The sequence below is a fragment of the Limanda limanda genome, chromosome 18 (genome assembly GCF_963576545.1).
Source record: "Limanda limanda chromosome 18, fLimLim1.1, whole genome shotgun sequence".
In the NCBI taxonomy this organism is placed as follows: Eukaryota; Metazoa; Chordata; class Actinopteri; order Pleuronectiformes; family Pleuronectidae; genus Limanda; species Limanda limanda.
This window is the reverse complement of record NC_083653.1, coordinates 20,933,442-20,956,814: the sequence shown is the minus strand read 5'-3', so window position 1 is coordinate 20,956,814 and position 23,373 is coordinate 20,933,442. Positions and strand designations below refer to the sequence as shown.

The 23,373-nt window shown below is 40.7% G+C and overlaps 1 protein-coding gene across 9 annotated transcripts in view; it reads left to right on the top strand.

The window, feature by feature from the left end:
• epha7 (eph receptor A7) overlaps positions 1-18,672 on the top strand; it is an 86,003-nt gene extending 67,331 nt beyond the window's left edge. The window contains exons 5-16 of one of the 9 annotated variants that reach the window (XM_061091518.1): positions 1,637-1,805; positions 4,427-4,535; positions 7,881-7,934; positions 8,503-8,507; positions 10,654-10,767; positions 11,228-11,413; positions 11,779-11,840; positions 12,061-12,270; positions 13,261-13,410; positions 16,700-16,893; positions 17,520-17,675; positions 18,558-18,672. In XM_061091518.1, coding sequence (XP_060947501.1) covers positions 1,637-1,805; positions 4,427-4,535; positions 7,881-7,934; positions 8,503-8,507; positions 10,654-10,767; positions 11,228-11,413; positions 11,779-11,840; positions 12,061-12,270; positions 13,261-13,410; positions 16,700-16,893; positions 17,520-17,675; positions 18,558-18,672 — 1,524 coding nt within the window. Of the gene's footprint in view, positions 1-1,636; positions 1,811-4,416; positions 4,572-7,880; positions 7,937-8,502; positions 8,508-10,641; positions 10,768-11,227; positions 11,414-11,778; positions 11,841-12,060; positions 12,275-13,194; positions 13,411-16,699; positions 16,894-17,519; positions 17,676-18,557 lie in introns of all 9 variants that reach the window. The other 8 variants (XM_061091516.1, XM_061091514.1, XM_061091510.1 and 5 more) reach the window with 8 other exon arrangements.
• The last annotated feature ends 4,701 nt before the right edge of the window (positions 18,673-23,373 follow it).

The following is a 23,373-nucleotide window of genomic DNA, read 5'->3' as shown; positions in this document are numbered from 1 at the left end:
GCGCCGGAGATTTGTCTCTGCATTTGTTTCTCTCTTCCATCTCTCCATTCACACACACTTTTGCAGACTCTTCATTTTGTATTCTGTCGGCACGCTGCTGTGAGTGGAATTCGCAAGATTCTGCAAGTACCGTCTTCGTCTCATAATTGCAATAATGAATGAGATGCTCATAAGATTTTAATCAGGCTACAGTTCTCCACAGCCACCCTGTCGCTCAGGTTAGCACACGCACAATCCGTGCTGCAGGGCCAGAATTATCAATCTCTCCTCTCCCCTCCGACATAGATTATAGCACTGCTTCCCTGTGTTTCAAGTCTGAACACATCAGCTCTTTACAGCAAGGTTTAATGGAGCGAATTTAACCCAGCAAATCAAAAGCAGGGAGATGCCAGTCCTGCTGGCCACAGCCTCTCGCACACACTGACAAATCAGTCTCCTGTGTCACACACTGTGGCTGTGGTCTGCCCAGCTGTAAAAGTGGAAAATTGGAAACAACGACTACACCCCTAACACACCCTGGCATTCCATTTGGGCTCTGAGCCGAGCAAAGCATTTACAGTTCAACAACAAAGTACACAATGCATGTGGCCTGTGCATCCAAATGGATTCCTTTATGGAGACGATATTTTGCTACGTGCTTATGTTCTTTATGTGGCCGGGCATCAAATGGTAATACAAAATACGAGGTTTTCCTCAATCTACAGTCAGTAGCAAGCATAATGAGAAAAAAATGCTAATGTAATTTCATACATCGACATCATCAATCTCAAATATGTGATTGTAAGGTTGGGAAGTATAGATTATAGCTATTTTCAGCATAATGTAGATTTCCACTGTAAGTATTCTTTCACAGAAATACTGGTTTCCTTTTAGCTAATCAATTCCAACTGATTCAACTTTCTGGTTTTTATTTTTAATCTGTTGTCAATACACCTTTCTTCCTCAAATCAATCAAGAAAAGGTGCCACTTAAGAAAGCCACTGGAAGTGTTTTGATATTCAACATCTATCCAGGAAACCTTACCACTCACTGATGGTGGCTTTAACAGCAATTTAAAAGAGCCAGCAAAGTAGGAGCAGCTGGAATTAAATAGTGAATGAAAACAGTAACTCAGCCTGGCAGTGACATGGCTCTCCTGTCGAGCAGGTGAAATTAGTGCTGTAGAAATGCATGTAGATATACTGCACGTTATGCTTTATTCATCACAACAAGTAAACACAGGGGAAGCGTTCAGGGTGCATCCACAGCAAATTAAAGCAGCAGCAGAAAACATGGATGCGTCTCACTAAAGTTTGAATAATTCAGCTAAAACAGGGAACATTTGGAAGAAAAGCCTATCTACTGCTAAAGCTTGTCCGCAGCTGCCATAGATAAAGTAATAATAAGCTTTGCACTATTTTAGATGATACAGTAAACAGACTGAATGTTACAATGGACACTGAAAAGCCACATACATTCCATTTGCAAAGTGCGGGTAATTACATCCTCTGAAGTCTATCTGCTGTATATTTGAAAGACGTCGAGATAAAAACACTTCAATAGGACTCAATTATGAGCTGGAGGTTCACAGCAGTGTGGTGTTTGTTTGTTTTTCTGCCCAGCATCATTTGGGAATAATACAATGATTTATTCACAGGATCAGAAGGATAAGATTTACTCCACGGTGAGGTCCAAGTCCACATCGGCCACAGTGAACAACCTGAAGCCCAGCACGGCCTATGTGTTCCAGATCCGGGCCTTCACTCAGGCGGGTTATGGGACCTTCGGCCCAAGACTGGAGATAACCACCAAGGAGGAGGCCACAGGTAAGGGGGCTACACAGAGGCTACATATGCAGGGACACACACTTTTTCATTTGCCGCTGCTGCTACAGTTTTGTGTATATTATATGCGTCATGTGTGGCAGGGATGTAAACAGATATGTTCCACTATGAGCAGATGTAAACAGCATCCAGCATCTGTGTTGTGATGTTCAGTTCAGATCCAGATGTTTCACATGGTTTGTCCTCAATGACCTTCCATTAGGTTTCAGGTTATTTGTGCCAGTGCAGAGAGAAAACGACTTGTGATTTTCATCTCAGGATCTGGTTTGATCCAACTGCAAAATCAGACACGGTTTAGATGCAGTGTTGCAATGTCCTGCATTAAAGTCCGTGCGACCCTTACTGTATCGTATGTTTCATCGACAGCTTTTCTGCCGAGTACTCGTTGCTGAAAAAGAGATCAATGTGTTTCTTTTTCCACTCTCACCAGTCAAAATCAATTTGATGTCATACTCAGTCCAGCCATCTTTTCCATTGATTTTGTGTCAGGTGTGTTTCATTCATTTCACATGGCTGCAAAAATAACCTAATGTTTGCATATGTGATCCAACCCAATGTTTTGGAAGCAAGTGGATGCAACAAAGATGTGTCTCTGATCTGCTCGTGCTATTAGGGAGTAAAAGGATGAGAATTAGCTGTGAGAACTGATGCGTCATTGTAATTCAGTCTCACTTGTGCTTTTCATTTCATCGTGTTTCACCTCGTCCCACTTTTCCTCGCGAGCGTGCACCTTGACCGCAGCAGTATATCAGCACATCACTCTGGAAAACCACCTGTTAATGTCTCCACTCATTACAGTAACAGCCCAGGGAAATTATTTTCTTCGAGGCAAAGGAAACACAAATTGCTTTGACTTTATGCTGAGAAGACATCATGGGAAAAAGTCTCGAAAGCATAAGGACAAGCTACTGTATCGTCGTGAGGATAAACTCATTTAAAGCTAATCAGTTACATCAGCTCTATAGTCTCAGTGTGATACTGTGAGGCTCACTAGCCTTATATATATATATATATTTATATAGATACTATATATACAGTATGATTGTCAAAGTTCAGACTACAATAAAGGAGGTGCTATTCCTCCTTTTATTAAATGTTTTGGTAATAACATGACATGTGCTACGTTAAAAGGATATCTACATTATGCTTGTTCACGTTCTTACCCAGACTAAGATGAGAAGACTGACAGTCTCATATATGTGTGTTGTAATCAGGACACAGTAGCCGTTGCATGAGAGAAGTCACTGATATATATGTTCAATAATTTAGTATGGCCATCAAACGATGCTATAAAAATTGAATTGGCTCTTGATAGGGAAAAGGTGCTTCACCCTTGCTATAGGCTAAACTCTTCAGTGTAAATTATAGAGGATGTAGGCAACCGGTGAACAAGGGAATGATTCACAGCCCAAGACTCTGGGGTGTTGTGCACAGTCACTGTGCTCAGCTGGTGGTTGCCAAGAAAGTGTTCCTGATTCCAACTCCTTCTCAAACCACAAAATGTTGTTTTAACATGTTCTGTTCACGTGGGGCTCAAACAAATTGCTCATACAGTGTTAATTACTAGGATTTAGAGGCTGTATATGTTGTTTGTTTTTTTCCACTCCAGGCTGTTTATAGTACTTAGTAACAGCAAATGTTAGTAAGTTGTCTGCAGTCACAAATGTTAAGGATTCATTAATACAGAGTTTGGTACAAATGTAATGGAGTGGATAGGACGGTAGGATTTGCTCCCCTATTAGTCACCTTTTGAATCAGTTTTTCTTTAGTTTAGAGGCCCACCATCCAACCTGCCCACCATACTGCCCCCCCGCCCCCACCCTCCTCACAGCCAACAGTTCTGCACAAAAGGACACATTAATTACTCATACCACACGCAGAGTGTGCCCTGTAACAAGGTTATAGTTTGCAGTCTATAGTCAAAGTGTCGGTGACCGGCACAGGGAAGCAGCAGTCTCCTCCGTGAGAGCCTCTAGAGTGAAACCTGCTCGTGTGACTGTGACAGTTCAGTCCTGGCACTTCCTCCCAAAATAGACAGTTGGTGAAACATTGAAGGTTGATTGAGTAACAGCTGATCAAATGTCACCAGGTTTTTTCATCCCCACTCCTCATTCAGACAACAAAAAAAAAAAAATCATTATCTTCCCAAGTATTTCCTTTGCCTCAGATCCACTTGATTTAAAATGCATGAATTTTTCCCCATATACACCGCTTGCGTTGACTTTATACGGCGAGCCGTTCTTCTGAGCAATCGGCAGCGTGTCAATGCAAACAATCTGAGCACTATGAGAGCTCTGAATGGGAAACAATCCAACCTGAATGTGTCTTTGTTTGAGATGAAGGGCATCGCCGTTGCCGTCTGGGACTATTAAGCCCACTTTCTGAAACAGTAGAGCCGTGTGTACAAGGACGGCTCAAAAATAGAAGCGTCCCTCCTCCACTCTTCAAGGGAAGGAGAGGAAGGCGGGGGTGGGGGGGGGGAGGGTTATCAATCTCCATACTGCTCATTGGGCTCAATTATGCCCTGCAGATTTTTGCTCTCTGATGTGCTGACGTTCACACTGTGCATTTCTGTCTTTCTGCATGTCTGTCCGTGTCATCAGCTGCGATTGTCTCCAGCGAGCAGAACCCCGTCATCATCATAGCAGTGGTGGCCGTGGCGGGAACCATCATCCTGGTGTTCATGGTGTTCGGCTTCATCATCGGGAGAAGGTACGCTCTCGCGGGCCCCATTGACTCTCCGCTCCTGTGAGTCTGCGCTTGTCAATAAGCCTTTCTGTCACTCACAGGCCTCCACGTCTGTGGCGTCGTCACGTGCACACACACACATGCACACAAGTGCACCCATCATCTCGTGGCATGCTGTGCTAATGGGTTGTGATGCATCTTTTTTTTTTTTCTTCAGCACCAACTGCATTTTAAGGCTGTTTTTGCAGAACCATTATGAGGCAAGAAGTCCTGTGTGACTGAGAGAACCTGAGGGCAGGATGAAGTGTGGCACTGATCACACAGCACCCTGCCCATTGTCATTAGCCCCATTCCCTCTCATCTGTGTTTTCATCTGCACGAATGGCATTTCATCAGAGCTTGTTTTAATGGTGGATCCTCCTGATGCCCCAGATGCCTCCACTTGAGACACATTTTGTGACAAAGAATTGTCTGTCTTCTTTTCAGAGGCATGACTTTGTCAAAACAGCATGTACAGATGTTGTGCACATCCCTCTGGAATCAGTATTAGCACTATCTGCACAGAGATGATTTAAAAACAGAAGATCAACTGGAGCTTAAAGCAGATAATGACGACCATGTCTCCCAAAAATACAATACAAGTCAATAACATATTAATTTAAGCTATGTTGAGCCATATAAACAATATACAACTATATACAATACTTTTCAAAGTAAGGTTTATCAAAATCAAATATTTGCCTTAAATGGTGCTATTGCTTGGCACGCATCCCAAAATTCTCAGTAAATTCCCATTTCAAGAATTTATATTCTCAGTTGTCATCTCACATTGAAACGCTCACATCTGAAACTAACCCTGACCCCTAAATTGTTATAGAACCCACAATCTTTGTTCAGCAATAATTACGTTCCACACACCATGAGCTCCGCCTGAGGTGGAGTTTTTAACCTTGAATGTCATAGTTGACGTCTCTCATTAAAGGATAATCGTTGTATTTTGCAACCTGGTGTATTTCCCATAAATGTGACCGTGACTCTGCAGGTTAACTTTGCCACCTCTGTCGTTGGGATTTAGGGAAACAAAGGGTTGCTGCATATATAGGTGCTGTTGGCAAGAGCCTCTTAAACTTATTATCTGTAAATTTTTAATTTAAAATCGTTTCAGAGACTTTTCAAATACTTCTTACTGTCTGATTCTGAACAAATGTAATCACAGACTGTAGCTGCCCAGATGGCTTTTATGCTGACAGATCTACATCTGGGGCTGGGGCCGACCTAACCTGATCCACACACAGTCATTTAGTTAATGTGTAGGTCACAAGTTTCACTGCAGTTTTACTATCCTTGAAGTGAACTGAGGAAAACTTCTGTAGAAAAAGCTAAAAGCAATGGTGGATTTCGCCGTGGACTAGTAAGAGCATGAGTCATTTCACAGTGATGGTACATCGTATTTATATGAAAAGTAGAAAAACAGATGAGGGGATAATCCAAACCGTCCTCAGAGAAAACATGCCTCAAAAGGATGCTTGTGTTCCTGCGGTTGCTGTTCTCCACAGCCGACTGAGGAGGACAAGTGTTGCTGCAGAGAGTGAAAAATGTTGTTGACTGTAACTCCAGCAGTGAGTCCACAAGAGATGCTTTTGCAGCGCTCAACAACATTGTCGTCTCTACAGCTGTTATTTCTTCTCTTGAAAATCGAATGAAGAAAATACACAGGCCGTATGCACAAACTAATGAAAATTATAACAAATATAACACGTTAAGTGCTGTAACACCAGCAACAAACACGAGCATCTGGTTGTGTTCCTGAAAATGCTCATTGTTTTGGATAATTAGCCCCAGTTAAAAAAGATAAATCCCAAAATAGAAAGAATGCGACAGCTCAGAGCGGAGTTAAAGGGTGATTAGCTCGACCAGCAAAGCAGATCTTTAATGTGGATCCATAGGAGTTTGAGCTTGACGACCGAACCCAGCAGCTACAGTCTGTGTTTACTTTTGGTCACGAGTGTTTGAAATGAATCAAGTTAATTTAGAAAGCTGTAGGAGGCTCGCTCGACTACCCACAAGTCCTTGTTTCCCCCGAATTTCTGAGGTGGCAAATGCAAAAATGCCGCATGTATGGAAAACACACCATGATTAGCCTTAAAGGGCATCAAGTTTCAGATCATACATTCTGTAGTTATGTTATATGACAAAGAAAAAACATCATGGGAACAAATTTGCTATTTCTGTATTTTTTTTTACATTACAAGGCAAAAGACAAGACATTGACAAAACTATACAAGGGGAAAAAAAATTGTATACAGGCCAGTCAACAGAATGTAAAGTGTGTGTGTGTGTGTGTGTGTGTGTGTGTGTGTGTGTGTGTGTGTGTGTGTGTGTGTGTGTGTGTGTGTGTGTGTGTTGTTTTTATCTATAAAAATGGAAGAAAAAATTCTAGTGATAATTATTATTATAATTAGTATTAATACCATCACCATTTGGTGGGGAGAATATGTTGTAAATTTCAAGAAAATATTATAATACTAATAAATTAAAGTTATTATTACTATAACAATCTTAATAATTAAACCAATTTGATATATTAATAATCATAATAATTGTATTCCAACAATAATCACACCCCCAAAAAATATTATCAAAAAGAAGAGAGAAAAAAACGTGTAATAATAATAATGCATGTCTTGTTGCCACCAATATTATTTATTAAAACAATGAATAATAACCATTACTACTATCATTAATAACAATCTTACTTTCACGGGACGCATGTAGTCAGATTTCTTAATAATTGCACAAATCATTAAAAATAAATTATATTATTGTCAGTTGATGTTATTTCTTAGTTGTATCACCTATTCTGATCAAATTATCCCAACACACTTACTGGCTGTTTCCAGAGATCAAATGAGAATAATAATAGCCGGACATGCTGAGTTAATAAATGTAGTCACAGTGGCTGTAAGTGCAGGAAGTACAAACAGGATGGGGCTGTAAGAGTTAAGAATGCAGCATGAACACTTGCTTTTCTTTCTTCTTTTCTTCATCCACAGTAAGTGCATATCAATCACGTGCGTCTTGCCACCTGCTCGAGGGAACCTTCAACACATTGATATTATAAATTCGTATTAAAAGACATGTTAAACGGTCCTTTGCAGTTGATATGTTGCATGAGGCGATACTCAAGCTACTTTCCCAGGCTGCGGCTTCTGGGTTCGCAGCCTCTCGCTGCTCAGCTGGGTGTCTTAAGAGATTTGTCATGCACAGCGTTAGTTGCCACATTAAAATTCTTGTAATTTAGGGCGTTTATTTCTCCCGCACCAATCAGTTGATTTTTGCCACTCTCTTCCTCTCCCCCCCTCCACGCAGGCACTGCGGGTACAGCAAAGCGGATCAGGAGGGAGATGAGGAGCTCTACTTCCAGTGTGAGTGCCTGCATTCATCAGCCCAAACACACACACACACAAACGCACACACACACACACGGTATGTGTCTATGTATAAGTATGTGTCCACACACACAGACACGAATGGTGCTTTTAAACCCCTTAGCACCCACATGCATGACTGTTTTATCCCAGTTCATTTGATTTGAGTCGAAGCCGGAAACAATCCGGCCGACATCTGCTGCTGATTGGCTTGATTTAGTCCGTGGAGATGAAGAAGTCAAAGACATGAATGTGACAACCGTCAGGCAGGCAATAAAGGGCTGACCCATGAGGGAGGAGGGTTCTCCAAAAATGTAAAAGCCATAACTTGGCTGGTTTTTAGCGAGTGACAGGGTTTATGGTGTACACTGCTTCCAGGCAGCTTCTATCTGTAAGAGGTTTTTTTTAAAACACTCATACACCACCCCTAATGATGCCCCTGGAGAGACAGCTTCCCCGAGTGGTGCCGTAATGATCCACGCTGTAGGCAAACTGCTGATTTGGAAACAAAGGGTCAGGGGTGTCACACGGCGTACAGCTCGAGCAGTGGCAGTGCCGGCGAGCCCAGGTTGGCTACTGCTAAGTGCCTGACAGATCCACCTCAGCGGCTCACCACAGGCCACATCTGCCGAGGAAGGAGAGAAAGACAGGGAAAGAAAACGGAGAAAACACAAACAAGATGAGTGTCGGGCTTAATGGAGGGATCTGCCACGCAATGTCAAATGACGAGACGCTGCCGGGGCGACAGAGGCTAGATAGCGCTGGCGTTCAACATATGGACACAATTTGTCTGCCATGTCGCGGCGAGGAAGTCGTGATAAGACGTCTCCTATCAGATCCGCTGACATCTGGAATGGACAAAGCAATTATGGGAGCAAGTGGAGTGAAATCTCTCCTCGCCACAGCGGGATACATTCGTTCTATTTACGCTGTTGGCTCGGCCACCATCACGTCTCTCCTATAAACAGAGGAGCGGTTTCTTTCCAGCTCGCTCTTCAGCTGTGCTGTTTTGTCCACTGTTTATCCAATGTGCTCCGGCTGCACTCTTTTCTCTGTGCTCATTAAATTTTAAAGTTGACAGGTTATATTGTTATCAGTGAAATTTAAAACGCACAGTGTAATAGGACCCATGGGTTGTATGTTCAGTAAATAGTGCATAATACTGTAATTTGCTGTTAATTTGGGGAACTGTGCAAAGCGTTAACCCCCTCAACGTCTCTGGCCTTTATCTAACCTTGTTGGTTTTTTCCTTATTTTTTGCAAACTGCTTCCCACTCTCACCTCATGGATATTCATGAACCAGTCCCATATCAGTATTGTTTGAAATTGCATGGATTTCAGTCCTAAATGCCTCGCCTGAGGCATCAGTCAGGCAAAAGAATTAAAATACAGTCCCTCATTCCCGCACAAAATCTCATTTAGTTTCATTTAGTTACTTCATGATAATGCAGCTTCTGTACTGAAAAGACCTCAGTCCTCTATTACCTTATCTGTCACCAGTGTTCAATTCTAGCGTCATTGTCAGATTATAATTACTTATTGTCATCTTTAAATCAGCATACACTCTGGAATAAATGATTTATTTTATGAGGTATTTTGCTGCTGTAATATTGTCTGCAGTCTCAACAACCACCACCACCAGTCAGATGTAAATGGTGATGCAACAGGAAAATACTCTAAGGATTTGAACTCACTACTAGAGAGGGATCAAAACCTATGACCAATTCATTTCAATTTCAGTGAAATCCAGCAAAACGTGATACTATAGATTTTGTACAACAAAACAGGACCCAGCCAGCTCCTGTTTGACCACAGAAAATGTGGACATGTCCTAGGGTTTTGGGGATGGAACTATGAAGACAAACATCAACATTAACATAATGAATTCACAGCTTCATATTGCATTGCTTGGACAAAATTCGTTAATACTTAACTTTGAAAACATGTTAAGCTCTTTGTAAGTATCCAGAAGCTCATTTCAAATGGGTCAATTCATAAACATGATTTTATCACTTTTGGGTTCACAAACTTAAATACAAGATTCCACAGTATTTGTCCTGCATAAAGTCAGACCCCAAAATTGTATGTGATTTTGAAAATCTGCATCAGTACTACTGACCCAGCCTCAACAAACTGACGAAAAATGTTATCATGATTTCAGTCTCATTCTGAAAAGTAAAAGATGTCAGGTGCAATTCACATTTTAACATTTTTAACAACTTAAAATGAAAACATAAAAAATTTAAAAAGAAAAAAATTAAAAACATTATCTAATCACTACGTTGCTTGTACAGTTTATTTCCTTGAGCTCATTGATATTTTATCAACATGAGACACTGTAGAGGTTTAGGAGAAAATTAAAGAGCTCTGCATCCCTTATGATATCATGTAGTATAAAAACTCCAAGTATGACGAGTACATGAAGTAGTGTTGCTGTTAGGCAGCTTCTTCTTCCACAGTGCAGTGGTAAGGGCAAAGGTAACTCGCAGCCTCATAAAAAAGGCCCTTCGTGCAGGTTACTCAAATCTTTGCTTCCCCATTGTGATGAATTTCCCTGCGTGAAAGCCCTTCTGACACTGGCCGCTTACTGCTCAGCAATTCCCTTTGAATCACTGGTCTTAGCAATCGTTTGCCTGTCAAGTGCCTGATGGTGCACAGTGTGCATATTTAATCGTAACAGTAATCCTCTTACCTTTCTACAGTCAAATTTCCAGGCACCAAAACCTACATCGACCCTGAGACGTACGAGGACCCAAGCAGGGCTGTCCATCAATTTGCCAAGGAGCTGGACGCCTCCTGCATTAAAATCGAGCGGGTTATTGGAGCAGGTGAGAGCCCATCCTGTGTCTTTCAGCTTGTGCTGTTTAGTCACTGCATGCTCTCATATATCACGCTGACAGCCAAATATTTACACCTTGAGTAGGGACACAGCTTCATGCGTTGTATATTGATAGTGCAATTGCAAAGAGGAGAAAAAGTTCATTGCAATTAATGTGTGCCTGGTGGAGGCAGTCGCAGAGATTCCCGCTGCTGAAAAATTGCTGCCACATGGGTTTTACGGAGGCGGTCAATGACAGTATCTATGCATCTCTAGCATGTCTTATTATAGGTCTTGGTTACACTCCCCTGAGTATAACAAGATGTCGCACTCCAATTTGTATTCTGCCACAGCGCAGCTCCTTTGTCTCAAAATACACTAATACATTTGTCATTGTGAGGGGCTTGATTTTTCTTTTTTCAACCTACCCAAACCAATCGCTCACTCACAAATGGTTTCATCCCCCACAGGAGAGTTTGGGGAGGTGTGCAGCGGCCGGCTCAAGCTGCCGGGAAAGCGGGACATGTCTGTGGCGATCAAGACGTTGAAGGTGGGCTACACAGAGAAGCAGAGGCGGGAGTTCCTTTGCGAGGCCAGCATCATGGGACAGTTTGACCATCCCAATGTTGTTCATTTGGAAGGTGTTGTGACAAGAGGTAAATACGCACAAAGGCAAGAGGAAAACGTAAAGCCTATATAGGTTTATTTAAAATCTCATCATCAGTACATGTTTGTGTTTGGAATGTAACAGCGTCAAAGTTAGAGTGACATTATATCTGATTAAATTTGCCAAACTCCCTGTTTAATATGTTCTCATTTAGTCACTGTAATAAAAGGAGCAGATGGTAACTTTTAATTAAAAGCCAATGAAACACGCACCTAAAAATAACTAAGAAGCTGCTTCAGCGTAGTCCATTATTGTAAAGTATTTTGTAAACAAACAAAATGTAGTTATAATTAAATTAATCATCTCCTTTTTTTCTCTGGTTCTTTCTCCTTCTTTTCCTCTCTTTTTCTCCAGGAAAACCAGTCATGATTGTCATCGAGTACATGGAGAACGGCTCATTAGATGCTTTCCTCAGGGTGAGTATCACCTCAGAGGCACAGGAGGCTCATAGCAGCATCTTTTATAACTTTTCTTTACATCAGAAAGTGTCCCAAAGAGCAGGCGGTCTGCAGTAGGATCTGTGCATCACACAAATATCATAAATCTTGTGCTGGAGCTGCTGCAGTGCTGTGACCTACATTTCCCCCATGGTCAGCGAAGATGGCTGACCCGCCTGTGCTTCTTTGTACCCTGCAGAAACACGATGGTCAGTTCACAGTCATCCAGTTGGTGGGGATGCTGAGGGGCATTGCGGCAGGAATGAGATATCTTGCCGATATGGGATACGTCCATCGAGATCTGGCTGCGCGAAACGTCCTCGTCAACAGCAATCTCGTATGTAAAGTGTCGGACTTCGGCCTGTCCAGGGTGATCGACGATGATCCGGAGGCTGTCTATACAACATCTGTGAGTCAATTAAAGCAATTACTCTCTCTACTTAATAAGGCACAGCCTGCGCATGAAGATAGAGCAGAAGTGTGAGGGTTTGCCCTAGTAGTCTGCAGCGCCTATATCTTAGCACAAAGCTCTCACAAAGCACCATTTTATAAAAGGTTTCTAAGTTTAAGCTGATGCTTTACTAATGTTAGTAATCATTTACAAATGATAAGATATAAGCCATTGATAAAAACACACAGGTTACACTGAATTTAATATAAAAACAATGTTCCAGTCGAGTTTTTTTTTTGCATCTTAACATTGTACTGGAGCCATAGACCACATGAGTCCATCACAAACACCTTAAACAATTACAATATCAATTACTAAAAAATTTAATAAAATAGAAATATATCACATTTAAATAAATCCAGTGAGAATAGAGGAAAACAGTTAAATAGAAAAAATTTTAGAAGAAAAAAACAGGAACAATGTAGTTCAACATACAATATTGACCTATCAAAACTGTAAATATGTGCATAGACTTTAAAGGGACGATACAGTAATTGTCAAAGTCATGAAATAGAAATTTGACTAAATTGTTATTTCCTTTGATCTTTAATAAAGTAAATCTAGAAAACAATGAACAGATCAAAATAACATAGTTGCTGCTTTGCTAAAACTGTAATAAGTTACTTCAAGTGGTAATTATCTAAAAAATGCCAATGCAGTTCATCCAGATGAATATTAAAAAGTAGAGTCTGGTATCTTAAAGTTACTGATGGTGGGTTCTGTGTTTCTTGCTTACTAATAATTTAGTGTTTTAATATGTTTTATTATTATTTACAATAAGCCAACAAGCCTGCAGTTGTGAACATTTCCAAGCTGTTTATAAATGTACTCTGTTTCTGACCCTGTGTGTAATTTCAACACTCTCTCCAATTGATGTTCTAGGGGAAGATGCAGGATGTTATGAATTTGATCTTTGCTCCAGCCACTGACCTGCGTTTTTATGGACAGGGCGGCAAAATACCTGTGAGGTGGACCGCCCCCGAAGCCATCCAGTATCGCAAATTCACCTCCGCAAGTGATGTGTGGAGTTATGGTATAGTCATGTGGGAGGTGATGTCCTATGGGGAACGGCCTTACTGGGACATGTCCAATCAAGATGTGAGTTACTGCCCCATAGAAATGTTTCATGTTTGACATCTTCAAATAAGGAAAAACTGTATTTCCTCTCAAAAAATAACCACACAGCATTTTTTTAATATTGATATCTAAATAACTTGTCATCTTGCAGATTGTATTTGTTTTATATCATAATAACAACATGATTAATTTATTTGCCTTTTGGACTGTCAGACAAAAGATGCATTTTGAAGAGGTTGTTTTTGGTCTTGAAATTTGAAATCTCCACTATGACATTTTGTAGTCGAAGCAATCAATACTTTTATCGTAGAAGTATTTCTAATATATATAGTATATATATGGACAGATTAAGAGACACTGAAAAACTGTGGGGTCTCATGTTTCTGAGTTTCTTTAAGAATCTTGAATTTCAAAACCATCAATAATGTATTGCCTACAAACGACAAACCAGTATAAGGAGTGGTGGTACTGTGGCAGATATGCATTACCTCTGATCTTCATCTTAACTATCTACTACTTTCTAAACTAAGGATAATGAAGGGGACAAAATTTTAAGAAAACAGCATTATCTGTTATTCTCCTTGATGAAGTTGTCCCAGTAAAACAGAGAAAATCTCTGACAAAACCCAGTTTGTGGATTTCATTTTAGGCTCTCGTGCAGGACTCTCATGAGAACAGCTCAGCCGGGATGGTAACCTTGAGTTTAATTAGTTCAAGAAATATTGCTTGATTCTTGCAGTCTAAATCCATTTGAGGGAGAAAGAGTCCTGAAATGGGACAGGCATAAAAATGAAGTCCTTAGAACGTGGGTTTGATGGTGCTATTAATATGAAGAACAGGAGTGGAACGCACTTGTCATGCAGGATGCTTCAGATTCAAATTTTAGTTCATAATGACTTATGGTAATGGGAACCAGTGAGAGTGGCAATGTTGAACCAAGAACACACAACTCGTGCATATTTTGAAGTTTACCCGGACTTTGCTGATTGTGTTTCCCTTGTGGAATTCAAAATTTGTGAAGTCATAGATAAGCTCTGATGTTAGAGTGCTACTTCACATATCAGGTTTAACTATCAGGGTACGACACAACCTGTGAAAACAGCTTCATGATGTCCTCTGTGTGAGGAAATAGTCCCTGCTGATGTCATTGTGATGTCATCAGGCTTAACTTAGCCTAAGCACCAAGACGCAAAAGATGACGGGCTTTAATAGAAAGTATGCTCCAGATTATGTTTTCAGAGCTACACCCAAACAAGCAACAATATGATTCTCTGCAGCATTAATTTTGACCACTATTTTTTATCTGGCCCTTTTGAGTCCCCAAACTTTATGGAAGTACAATACTAAATCATACAGTACCTCATTAAGTACCTAGGTTATAGTTGTTTTGACACCTTTAAATTAAATATTTAGCACAATTCCCTGCAAGATAATTAGTCTTTCTAGTTGTACGTCAAACAATGCAATCGTTTTGTACAAGATTAATATTGGATTAGTTCAAAACCTTAAGATGAGTCAGAAACATCACCTTGCACTTGTATCCCAAAGTAATACGACAATAAGTCTTGTTGAAATGTTAGAATCACTATTGCTTGTATCTCTAATACAATCAAAGCACAACACAGTGCTGTTGCTGCCGCTTCCCTGCTAACTCCCACTGATGGAGTCCGACCGCGCCAGACCACTCAAAGCTTTTTCTTATCGTCTGACTCTTGACACATTTTGATTGATGGTGGAAGGCGAGTGATTGTGGCCTTTAAGATTCCTCCATGGCGCCCCGGTATTCAGTACCCGCAACACCGGGGCCTAACATGATTAAGATTCTTTGGTGCTCCAGAGCAGTGGCGTGCTGATTGAACAATCAGATGTTAGAAATGCTAAACAAGATGTCTGGGCATTGGAATGGAGTATGTGGTGTTTTGCCACTCAAGTACTTGACAGACATCAATGTCAGAAATTTTTGCGCTTTGTCAAGACGTCAGCAAACATCCTCCGTGGATGCTGGGAGAACATCATTTGCATTTTTTCCAACAGTTTCAGTGTTTTGACACCTTTTCCCTCCATGACTCATTCTTGTATGCGAGGTCCTGACAGGAATAGCTGATGAATATACATTGTGCACAAATACACACACAGCCCCTCATACACACAGAAAAGGAAAGGGAGGAAGGGGCTCAAATCAAAGTGCCCGCTGCACCTACTGTTGTCATGGTGTTGACTTTTAATGAACTCAATGCTAAACTTCCTGCATTAAGTGGGGTGACGACAGAAATCGTGGATCTATTATTCATCAGAGGCTTTTGTTTAGACATATAAACAATGTGGGAAAATAATCTTGGCTAAGACAATACTTTTAATTAAAAGGTAAAACAACTGTGGCATTGGGACGTATACAGTATCTTAGTAAACATCTACAAATTATTCTCACCAGCTTCATAGCCTATACGTAGGGACATTGTGACTAGTCTAGGCAAAACCTTACAACAATAAACACATAACTGACTGTTATTGTGGAGACTCTGGCTCCATTTGCAGGATTCTCTTCCAAGTTAGTGGTCCAGTTAATAAGAATGAACCGGAGGATTTGGTCAAAACTTGTCTGAATGTGTTACAGTTAATGTGCTTTCCGTTTTAGCACTCCATTGTCCAACTGAAAACAATCCATATCTCAGAAGTCAAACTGATAAATTAAATGTCACCACCAATGATGGAAATTACCATGACATGGACATAAAACATAAATTTGGTTAAGTGGGCTTTTAAAACAATATCTTTCAGGTAGTTTTGTTTCAAAGAAGACATACAGTAGGAAGAACTTGGCAGCCTCATTCAGGAAGAGAAAACAGTTGGACGTACTTTGTATCTGATTGTTGTGTTGCTGTGATGGGATCAGGCATCAATCAGTCAAATTTTATTTGTATAGCCCATATTCACAAATCATAGGGCAGAACAAGGTGCAACTTCCTCTACCCTTAACCTTTACATGAGTAAGGTTCACAAGGGTATGATCAGAAATGTATGAGTCCTCAATTACTCCCCTAACTTATCAGTGAAGCTACTTTTACTTATTAGAAAACAACTGGCACTTAATCATCTACTCCAGTTCCGCCCCGTGTTCCTTTGGGTAAAAACACTAAAGGTTTTTTACTAAAGGGGTTGGAGATAGCATGATACTTAAGGCTGATTCTTAATGGTTTAGGGGCTGGGTGATTGGTAAAGGTTATGGCTGGGGATTAATACCTTAAAGGTTTGGGGTTTAGGGTGATACTTAATGCTGAAACCAACAGTCCATCTGTTTTGCATTTTCCAGGTCATTAAAGCGATAGAGGAGGGCTACCGTCTTCCAGCCCCCATGGACTGTCCGGCCGGCCTGCATCAGCTAATGCTGGACTGCTGGCAGAAAGACCGAGCCGAACGGCCCAAATTTGATCAGATAGTTGGCATCCTCGATAAGATGATCCGTAACCCCAACACCTTGAAAACCCCAGTGGGAACGTGTACAAGGTAAGGAAACAAAGCCTAGTATGATTCATTTAAAAAAAAATGTGTTGTCATTCAAAAAAAGGAACTTCTGCTTTTATTTTTAAGTGCATTAGTGGATGATCCAAAGTGTCCACTTTATGATTTAGCGTCTGTAGTTCACAGATGAAAGATAAATCCCCAGGGATCGATACCCCAAAGCAGCTTCCATGGCTTTATTGTCAGTAGCAGGGCTTTTAAATCAATCGCTATAATGAGTTCCTGGTACTTTAAAGTGCAGCGGGGACTCCAGACCTCGCTCTGACGTCTGTCAAATGAATTCTATTTGCAGTCAGAACATATTTTCCAGAGGTGAGATTGCGACTCGGAGGTTACAGCTGGTTAAAAAGGCACTTTACAATATAGACACTGTCTGAGGGGGAATGTATAAAGATATTAACCAAAATATTTATCAAGCAGAAAGGTGACAAGCTACATCTGATTGTGAATTCTGTATTGATGGAAGCCTCCATTCAGCTACCTCTCCCCTTCTTGCAATTGACCGCACAGTCGGATGCCTTTGGTCGTTGTTTTGTGTGGTTTGACTGTTGTTCAGCGGAACGCTTCCCTCTCACACTCGACACAAACATCTTTCTCTGCTCATCCCACAGACCAATTAGTCCACTGTTAGATCAGAGCACACCAGACTTCACCGCTTTCCGCTCGGTGGGAGAGTGGCTGGAAGCCATCAAGATGGAACGATACAGAGACAACTTCACAGCGGCTGGCTACAGTTCCCTGGAATCTGTGGCCAGGATGTCAATCGAGTGAGTAGATACGAAGTCCTCAAGGGGTTAAGCATCAGTGGAGAACATTAATGCCAGTGATCTCACTTACACGTTACTTCTAAACTTCGGTAAACAGAATCTACTTTCTTCTGTTTTACATTCAATTACAGCTTCATGGCTGACTTGTAGTCTCTGTAACTCTGTACATTTTCAGATATTGGTTTCGACCTTTATTTACCCAAAGTGCAGAGACATGCCTTTATTATTAAATTTCCCTGTTTTATTACTTTACTTAATCATAATTTAGTCATACGTCTCTCTGTGTATTGATCCTCCTGAGCCTCCTGCTTTAATTTGCGATTAATGCAAACTTTACACTTTCTCCATGTTTACTTGTGTTGATGAATTCAGTAAAGTGTTTCCACAGAATTAGTGCAATCACCTTAAAAACAGAGTCAAGCTCTACTCTATGCTTTATATCTGTGTCATTGCTGTATCGATAAATTTCACTGGATCACTTCACACATGTTTCACATTTAAAGTCGTTCAAAAGGCTCAAAGGGCATCATTGTTCATTTCCTTGTCTGACTTTCAAAGTAAAGATTTACACAAAATTAAAATACAGTGAAGAAATGATCGGAATTAATTTGCAGTTGAAATCTATGACTTATCAATATACAAATGTATAAACATGATTATTGTGGCAATAATAAGAAAATGGATCACACTTTCCTGCTGCACCATGTTTGAAATGGGTGTTAAAATGCATTATTGAAATTCACAGCCAAACCTGTGTGATTGTCTGCCTTTGTCTGTTCCCCTTACTCACTATAATGAAAATCTTGAAGCTGTAAATCTCACTTGTTTCTCGTGCCGTGCTGTGGTCCAGTGCGTTGATTGATGTGTTGTCCTCTCTTCCAGGGACGTGATGAGCTTGGGGATCACGCTGGTGGGCCATCAGAAAAAGATCATGAGCAGCATACAGACTATGAGGGCCCAGATGCTCCATCTCCACGGCACCGGTGTCCAGGTGTGACTGGGACCGGCCACCTCGGGCAGGGGCGATCACGAAAACAGAGCGTACCTGGAGCAGCGCCTGGGACGTTTTACCAGGATCTTCAAAGTAAACAGACATCTGTTATGTCTGACTCTTCCGGCTGTGTCCGGAGTGAAATCATTCCTTTGTTCCTCAGTGAAGGATTGTGGTCCGCATCTTCAGAGGGCACTAAAGAGAGGAAAAGGGCAACAAAAAACAAAACAGTAACAAAAAAAGAAACTACCTGGACTAGACTTTTCTTTGTTCTTTTCTTGTTTGTTTATGAGGCGCTTAAAGACGCAACCACATATCAAATGGCACATTGTAAAGGAGTTTGACGCTGATGTTCCTTTAACATAATGAATGATTTGAGTGCACACCATGGCCATGGATTTCCTTTAACGAGAACAAAAACAAACATCTTGCAATGGTTTCACTTTCGTTGTTTTTGTATCTGTTCATTTTCTTTGTATCTGCCACAGTGACATGTTGTGGCGCATGCAGCAATGCTTTTTGCTCTTCTATCTAGACTTGACAACAGGGTAAACTCCTCTTTTATCCAAAACGGAGGGAAATCTCTCGGCACAGATCCCAAGGTCCCCGTCTGTGCCGAGACACGCTGGGCTGTTTGAACTATTTGCAGTGGTTGGTGTTTTCATGCTATCCTCACGTGCTTGTTTGCGGCCGTGTTTTTGACGTGGTTTCAACCTTTCACATTTTTGTATTTAGTAATTTTCCCAATAGTGCAACACTCGAGGAGACGGAAGATGTGAACTCTTCTTTGAATCACAAGACTTTTTTTCTTTATCCGAGTAGCAATATCCTTTGTCTTAGTGTTCAATACAGGAAACACAGAAACCATTACTTGGTTGTTGAGTAGAATGTTTTAGCACTGTTGAAAGATTGTATTGAAATTGAAGCCAACGCATATTGTTTTGCCATGATTTTGCCTAAAATGTTGCACACAGGAATTTGTAAGGGTGGATCCAAGAAAGGTGTAGACGTAATACTGCCTTAAAATACGTTACATTCATTTTGCCACTATTTTAGGCACTTCAATGGCAACGCTTTTTGCGATTCATTTTGAGGGCGGACAAGCTCCCGTTGTTTTTTTTTTTTTTTCTTTCTATCTGGAACTTGAGCAGACACGGATTAACGCCACAAGCGGCACAGTCAGCGAAGAAGAGATGAACTTAACAGAGCAATAATTACCAGGTAGAAATGGTCCTCACCTGAGATCCTTTTTTTTTAAGGTGCTAGGTATAAACACATGCGAGTGCTGTGCTGAGACAAACCCTTTGGAAAGATTCAGTCACCGCTGGAAAGAAAAGGAATGTACCTCTTTAACCTAAGAACGGTTTTGGAACGTGGTCAGACACATACAAAAAAAAATAGAAACTGCTGTGCCAAGTGATCAAATGAAATAATCATGTCCTACTTTGCCACTCTGATAAGCTGAAGGTTTGATGAAAACCGAACATGGCAGGGAAATGTTTAACTGAGTGGCTGCAGAGATGAAAGAGGCAACTTTTGAAACACAAGAAAGGTGCCAATTAGCCTTGCTGATATTATCTTACACCAACGCGCCGCCCAGAAATCAAAGCGCCCCTTCAGGGTTTGGGTGTTAAAGTGCGGGAACGTGTGTCAAGCACTGATCGTGTCGCTTAAGTCCACGGCCCTGCCTCTGGAGGCAGCCAGTGCAGCCACCTTTGTTTATTCATGCATCTCCACCGCTCATCCCTCACAGGCATAAATGGAACATGCGTTAAAGTGTCTCTTGGGATTGCTCCTCTTTTCTCCCATACGCATACGGTGTGTACTGAGAATAGAGACGGGGGGGTTTTGCAGAAGACGTCGTCCTAAAAGCCAATCAACCCATTTGGTGCCATCTGTCTCCACTTCACATGCAAAAAAGGCGTGTTTCCACGTTGAGTGTGTTTTTGTGCAGTTTCAATAAGAAAAAACACTTCACAGTAAACAGAAAAAAAAACATTAGCATTTTCTTTTATTGCTACTGCAGCCTGAGATATAAATCTAGATTTTCACAGATGAAGTTATTTTTTTTAAAGGTTTTCATTGAATTTACATTTAAATTAAAACTAAACTAAATTGTAACACCTTTCAAAGTGGGTAAAGCTGAACTAATATGAAAAAAAATAGTAAATATTGTCATTAAAATAAATGTGGTGGTTTAATGTGTACCGCACAAATGGGTAATCAAATCTCTCAGCTTTTGACCTGTAAATTTAAAATTTGGTGAACTTCATCTAAATTCTCTCTGGTTAGTGTCGTCAGAACAAAATATGGGTGCATAGCAAAAGCAGTATAGGTGCTTGCAGTGAACCACCACAGTAATTCACAGTGTTGTACAGGTTATTAACTCTCTTTGACTTCAGTGCAGTATTGCCCTGACTACGTGTAGAACTCTGTTAATGTTTAGTGTCCATATGTGTAAACTTTGCTGTCCAGTTATGTGGACTCTTGTCCTGTGACGATCACAGGTTGGAATCAAGCCCTGCAGCTTCAGTGTGTGACCATGTCAATCACTGTGCCTGCACCATGTACTTAGGAACCATATTCAAAATGAAACCAGTTATTAGAACCCACCAAAAAACATTCAGCTGTTCTATTGATCAGGTGTTTTAGCATGACTGGTCCACTACAAAGGACCTGAACACTCTTGAACGCACATTCGGAAGCTTCAAACTGTATCGGCCTGTCATGGACGCACCTTCAGATCCATTGTCCCCGTGGGACTCGCGCTCAGCAGCTTCGAGCCCCTGTGTCACACACACTAACACACACATCCTCACTTTATCCATACAGCAAAGCTCAGCAATTGGGTCTTAGCCAGACCTTTGAATTGAATACCGGCATAAAGTCATTCAGTCAGCACAAAACTCCCCAGTTCACAGGCAGCACTCTGTCTCACCACCCCCCATCCCGGCTCTGATTTTCAAACCGGGCCCCTTGAGGCTTCTCACACCCTAAGGTATAATGCCTCTGATCCCCTCTTTCCTCCCCCTGTGCTGGGAGAAAGAGCAGTTTCGGCCAAATTGAGATTAAATTGATTCATCGTCCAGGTCACCTGTAACCTTCACCAGCAAAGTCACTTTACTGTCTGTTTTAGCCTGTTTCATCCCCCATTCTCTTGAGCTTACTCAGCTTTGGACAAAAACAGGTTTTGCTGTGGCTGTATTTTAGCAAAACGCACACACACACATAATCACATAAAAAGATAAAACACAGGAACCTGCAGGATGTAGGCCGTTGGTCGGAATCAGGAATCGCTGATAGAGTATGAAGTTATTTTTCAAATCTTGTGGTACAGCAGTTGGACATGAGTTTCACCGCTTTGGCGAGGTGGTGGATAGTTCCAAAGAGTGCAGCACTGTTGATTGTGTCAGACAGAGTCGAGATGTGAGGGAATCTTTGTATATGTTCTAATTGTAAAACTTGTACATTTTATTTATATTGTTTTTTACACATATTACTCAGTAGAGAGCTCTGAATACATTGAAAATGCACTATATTTTTATATCTTGCTGATGAATTATTGTCACCCACAAGATTTCAGTTGTACATAATTTCTCATTTAGGACCAAAGACAGTTGATAGGATCTCCATCTTTACTTTGACTTTGTCTTTATTTTTGCCTTTTAGTTTGTTGTACAGTAATACAAATTGTCAATGTATTATTTATTTTTCTGTGATGAAAGTATTGAGAATATTCACTGGTCAAAAGTATTTTCCCCGACGGAAGAAGATCATTTAATTAGACAATTTCTTGTTACATAGACAATTCTTTTTGCTTTGTAACCTTTGTAATAGACTGTACATATATTTTTGGAAATATAATACAATCTCTATAGAAGTTGTGTGTGTCATTTGCTGTGCTTCTTACAATCTGGCTGGTGCTAATCTCATTACCTACTTTTAGGCTACATCACTATTGATGTAGATACATCATCACGGATTCCGTCAAAAGAAAGCCTGGAGTGCTTTTAATTTGAAAGGGGTAAAGGAAGTGTTGCAAATATGTAAGTTTAAGTCCAGTGTGGCCAGGACGTGATGCAAGAGGGTTTTCCAGAAGAGGTCTAATGAGAGAGGAGCCTGACTAATCATTGAAGGCCATACTGTGCCCAAAAATACCCAATCAGGAAGCAGCTACGAGTGTCATCAGCTTATTTTCCTAACATCTCTATTTCTGCCAAACAATATTGGGGTTTTTTCAAACGAAAACTTAGTACCGTGGCTGTAGCGTTACATTCATGATCTTGTGATGAGAAGTCCATACAGGTATAAGCATTTTGTTAGAGGGGGCACCATCTTTTGACATTTTGATACTGCAAATCTGATCAGTCTAATACCAGAGGCTGTGATTTATGATTCAGTTAATGTATTTGATTAATTTACTAAGTGCTGTGTATTAACAAAGGATTAATGCAATTACTGATGATCGATCCAAGATTTAAATTGGATGAAGATTTTTTTAGTATTAGCTGATACAATGGACAATGGTGGGAGATGATATCAGTGTATGTGTTTATGCTTATACTACTAAGAGATGCAAAGAGCTCTGCAAACAAAATGTAATATTATAAACTTTACTTTGACATCACCTCACGTGTTATGAGTAGAAAGGAAGATGGATTTACCAACTACAGCTGACGATAGAAGGTATTTTTCACAAACTGGCAA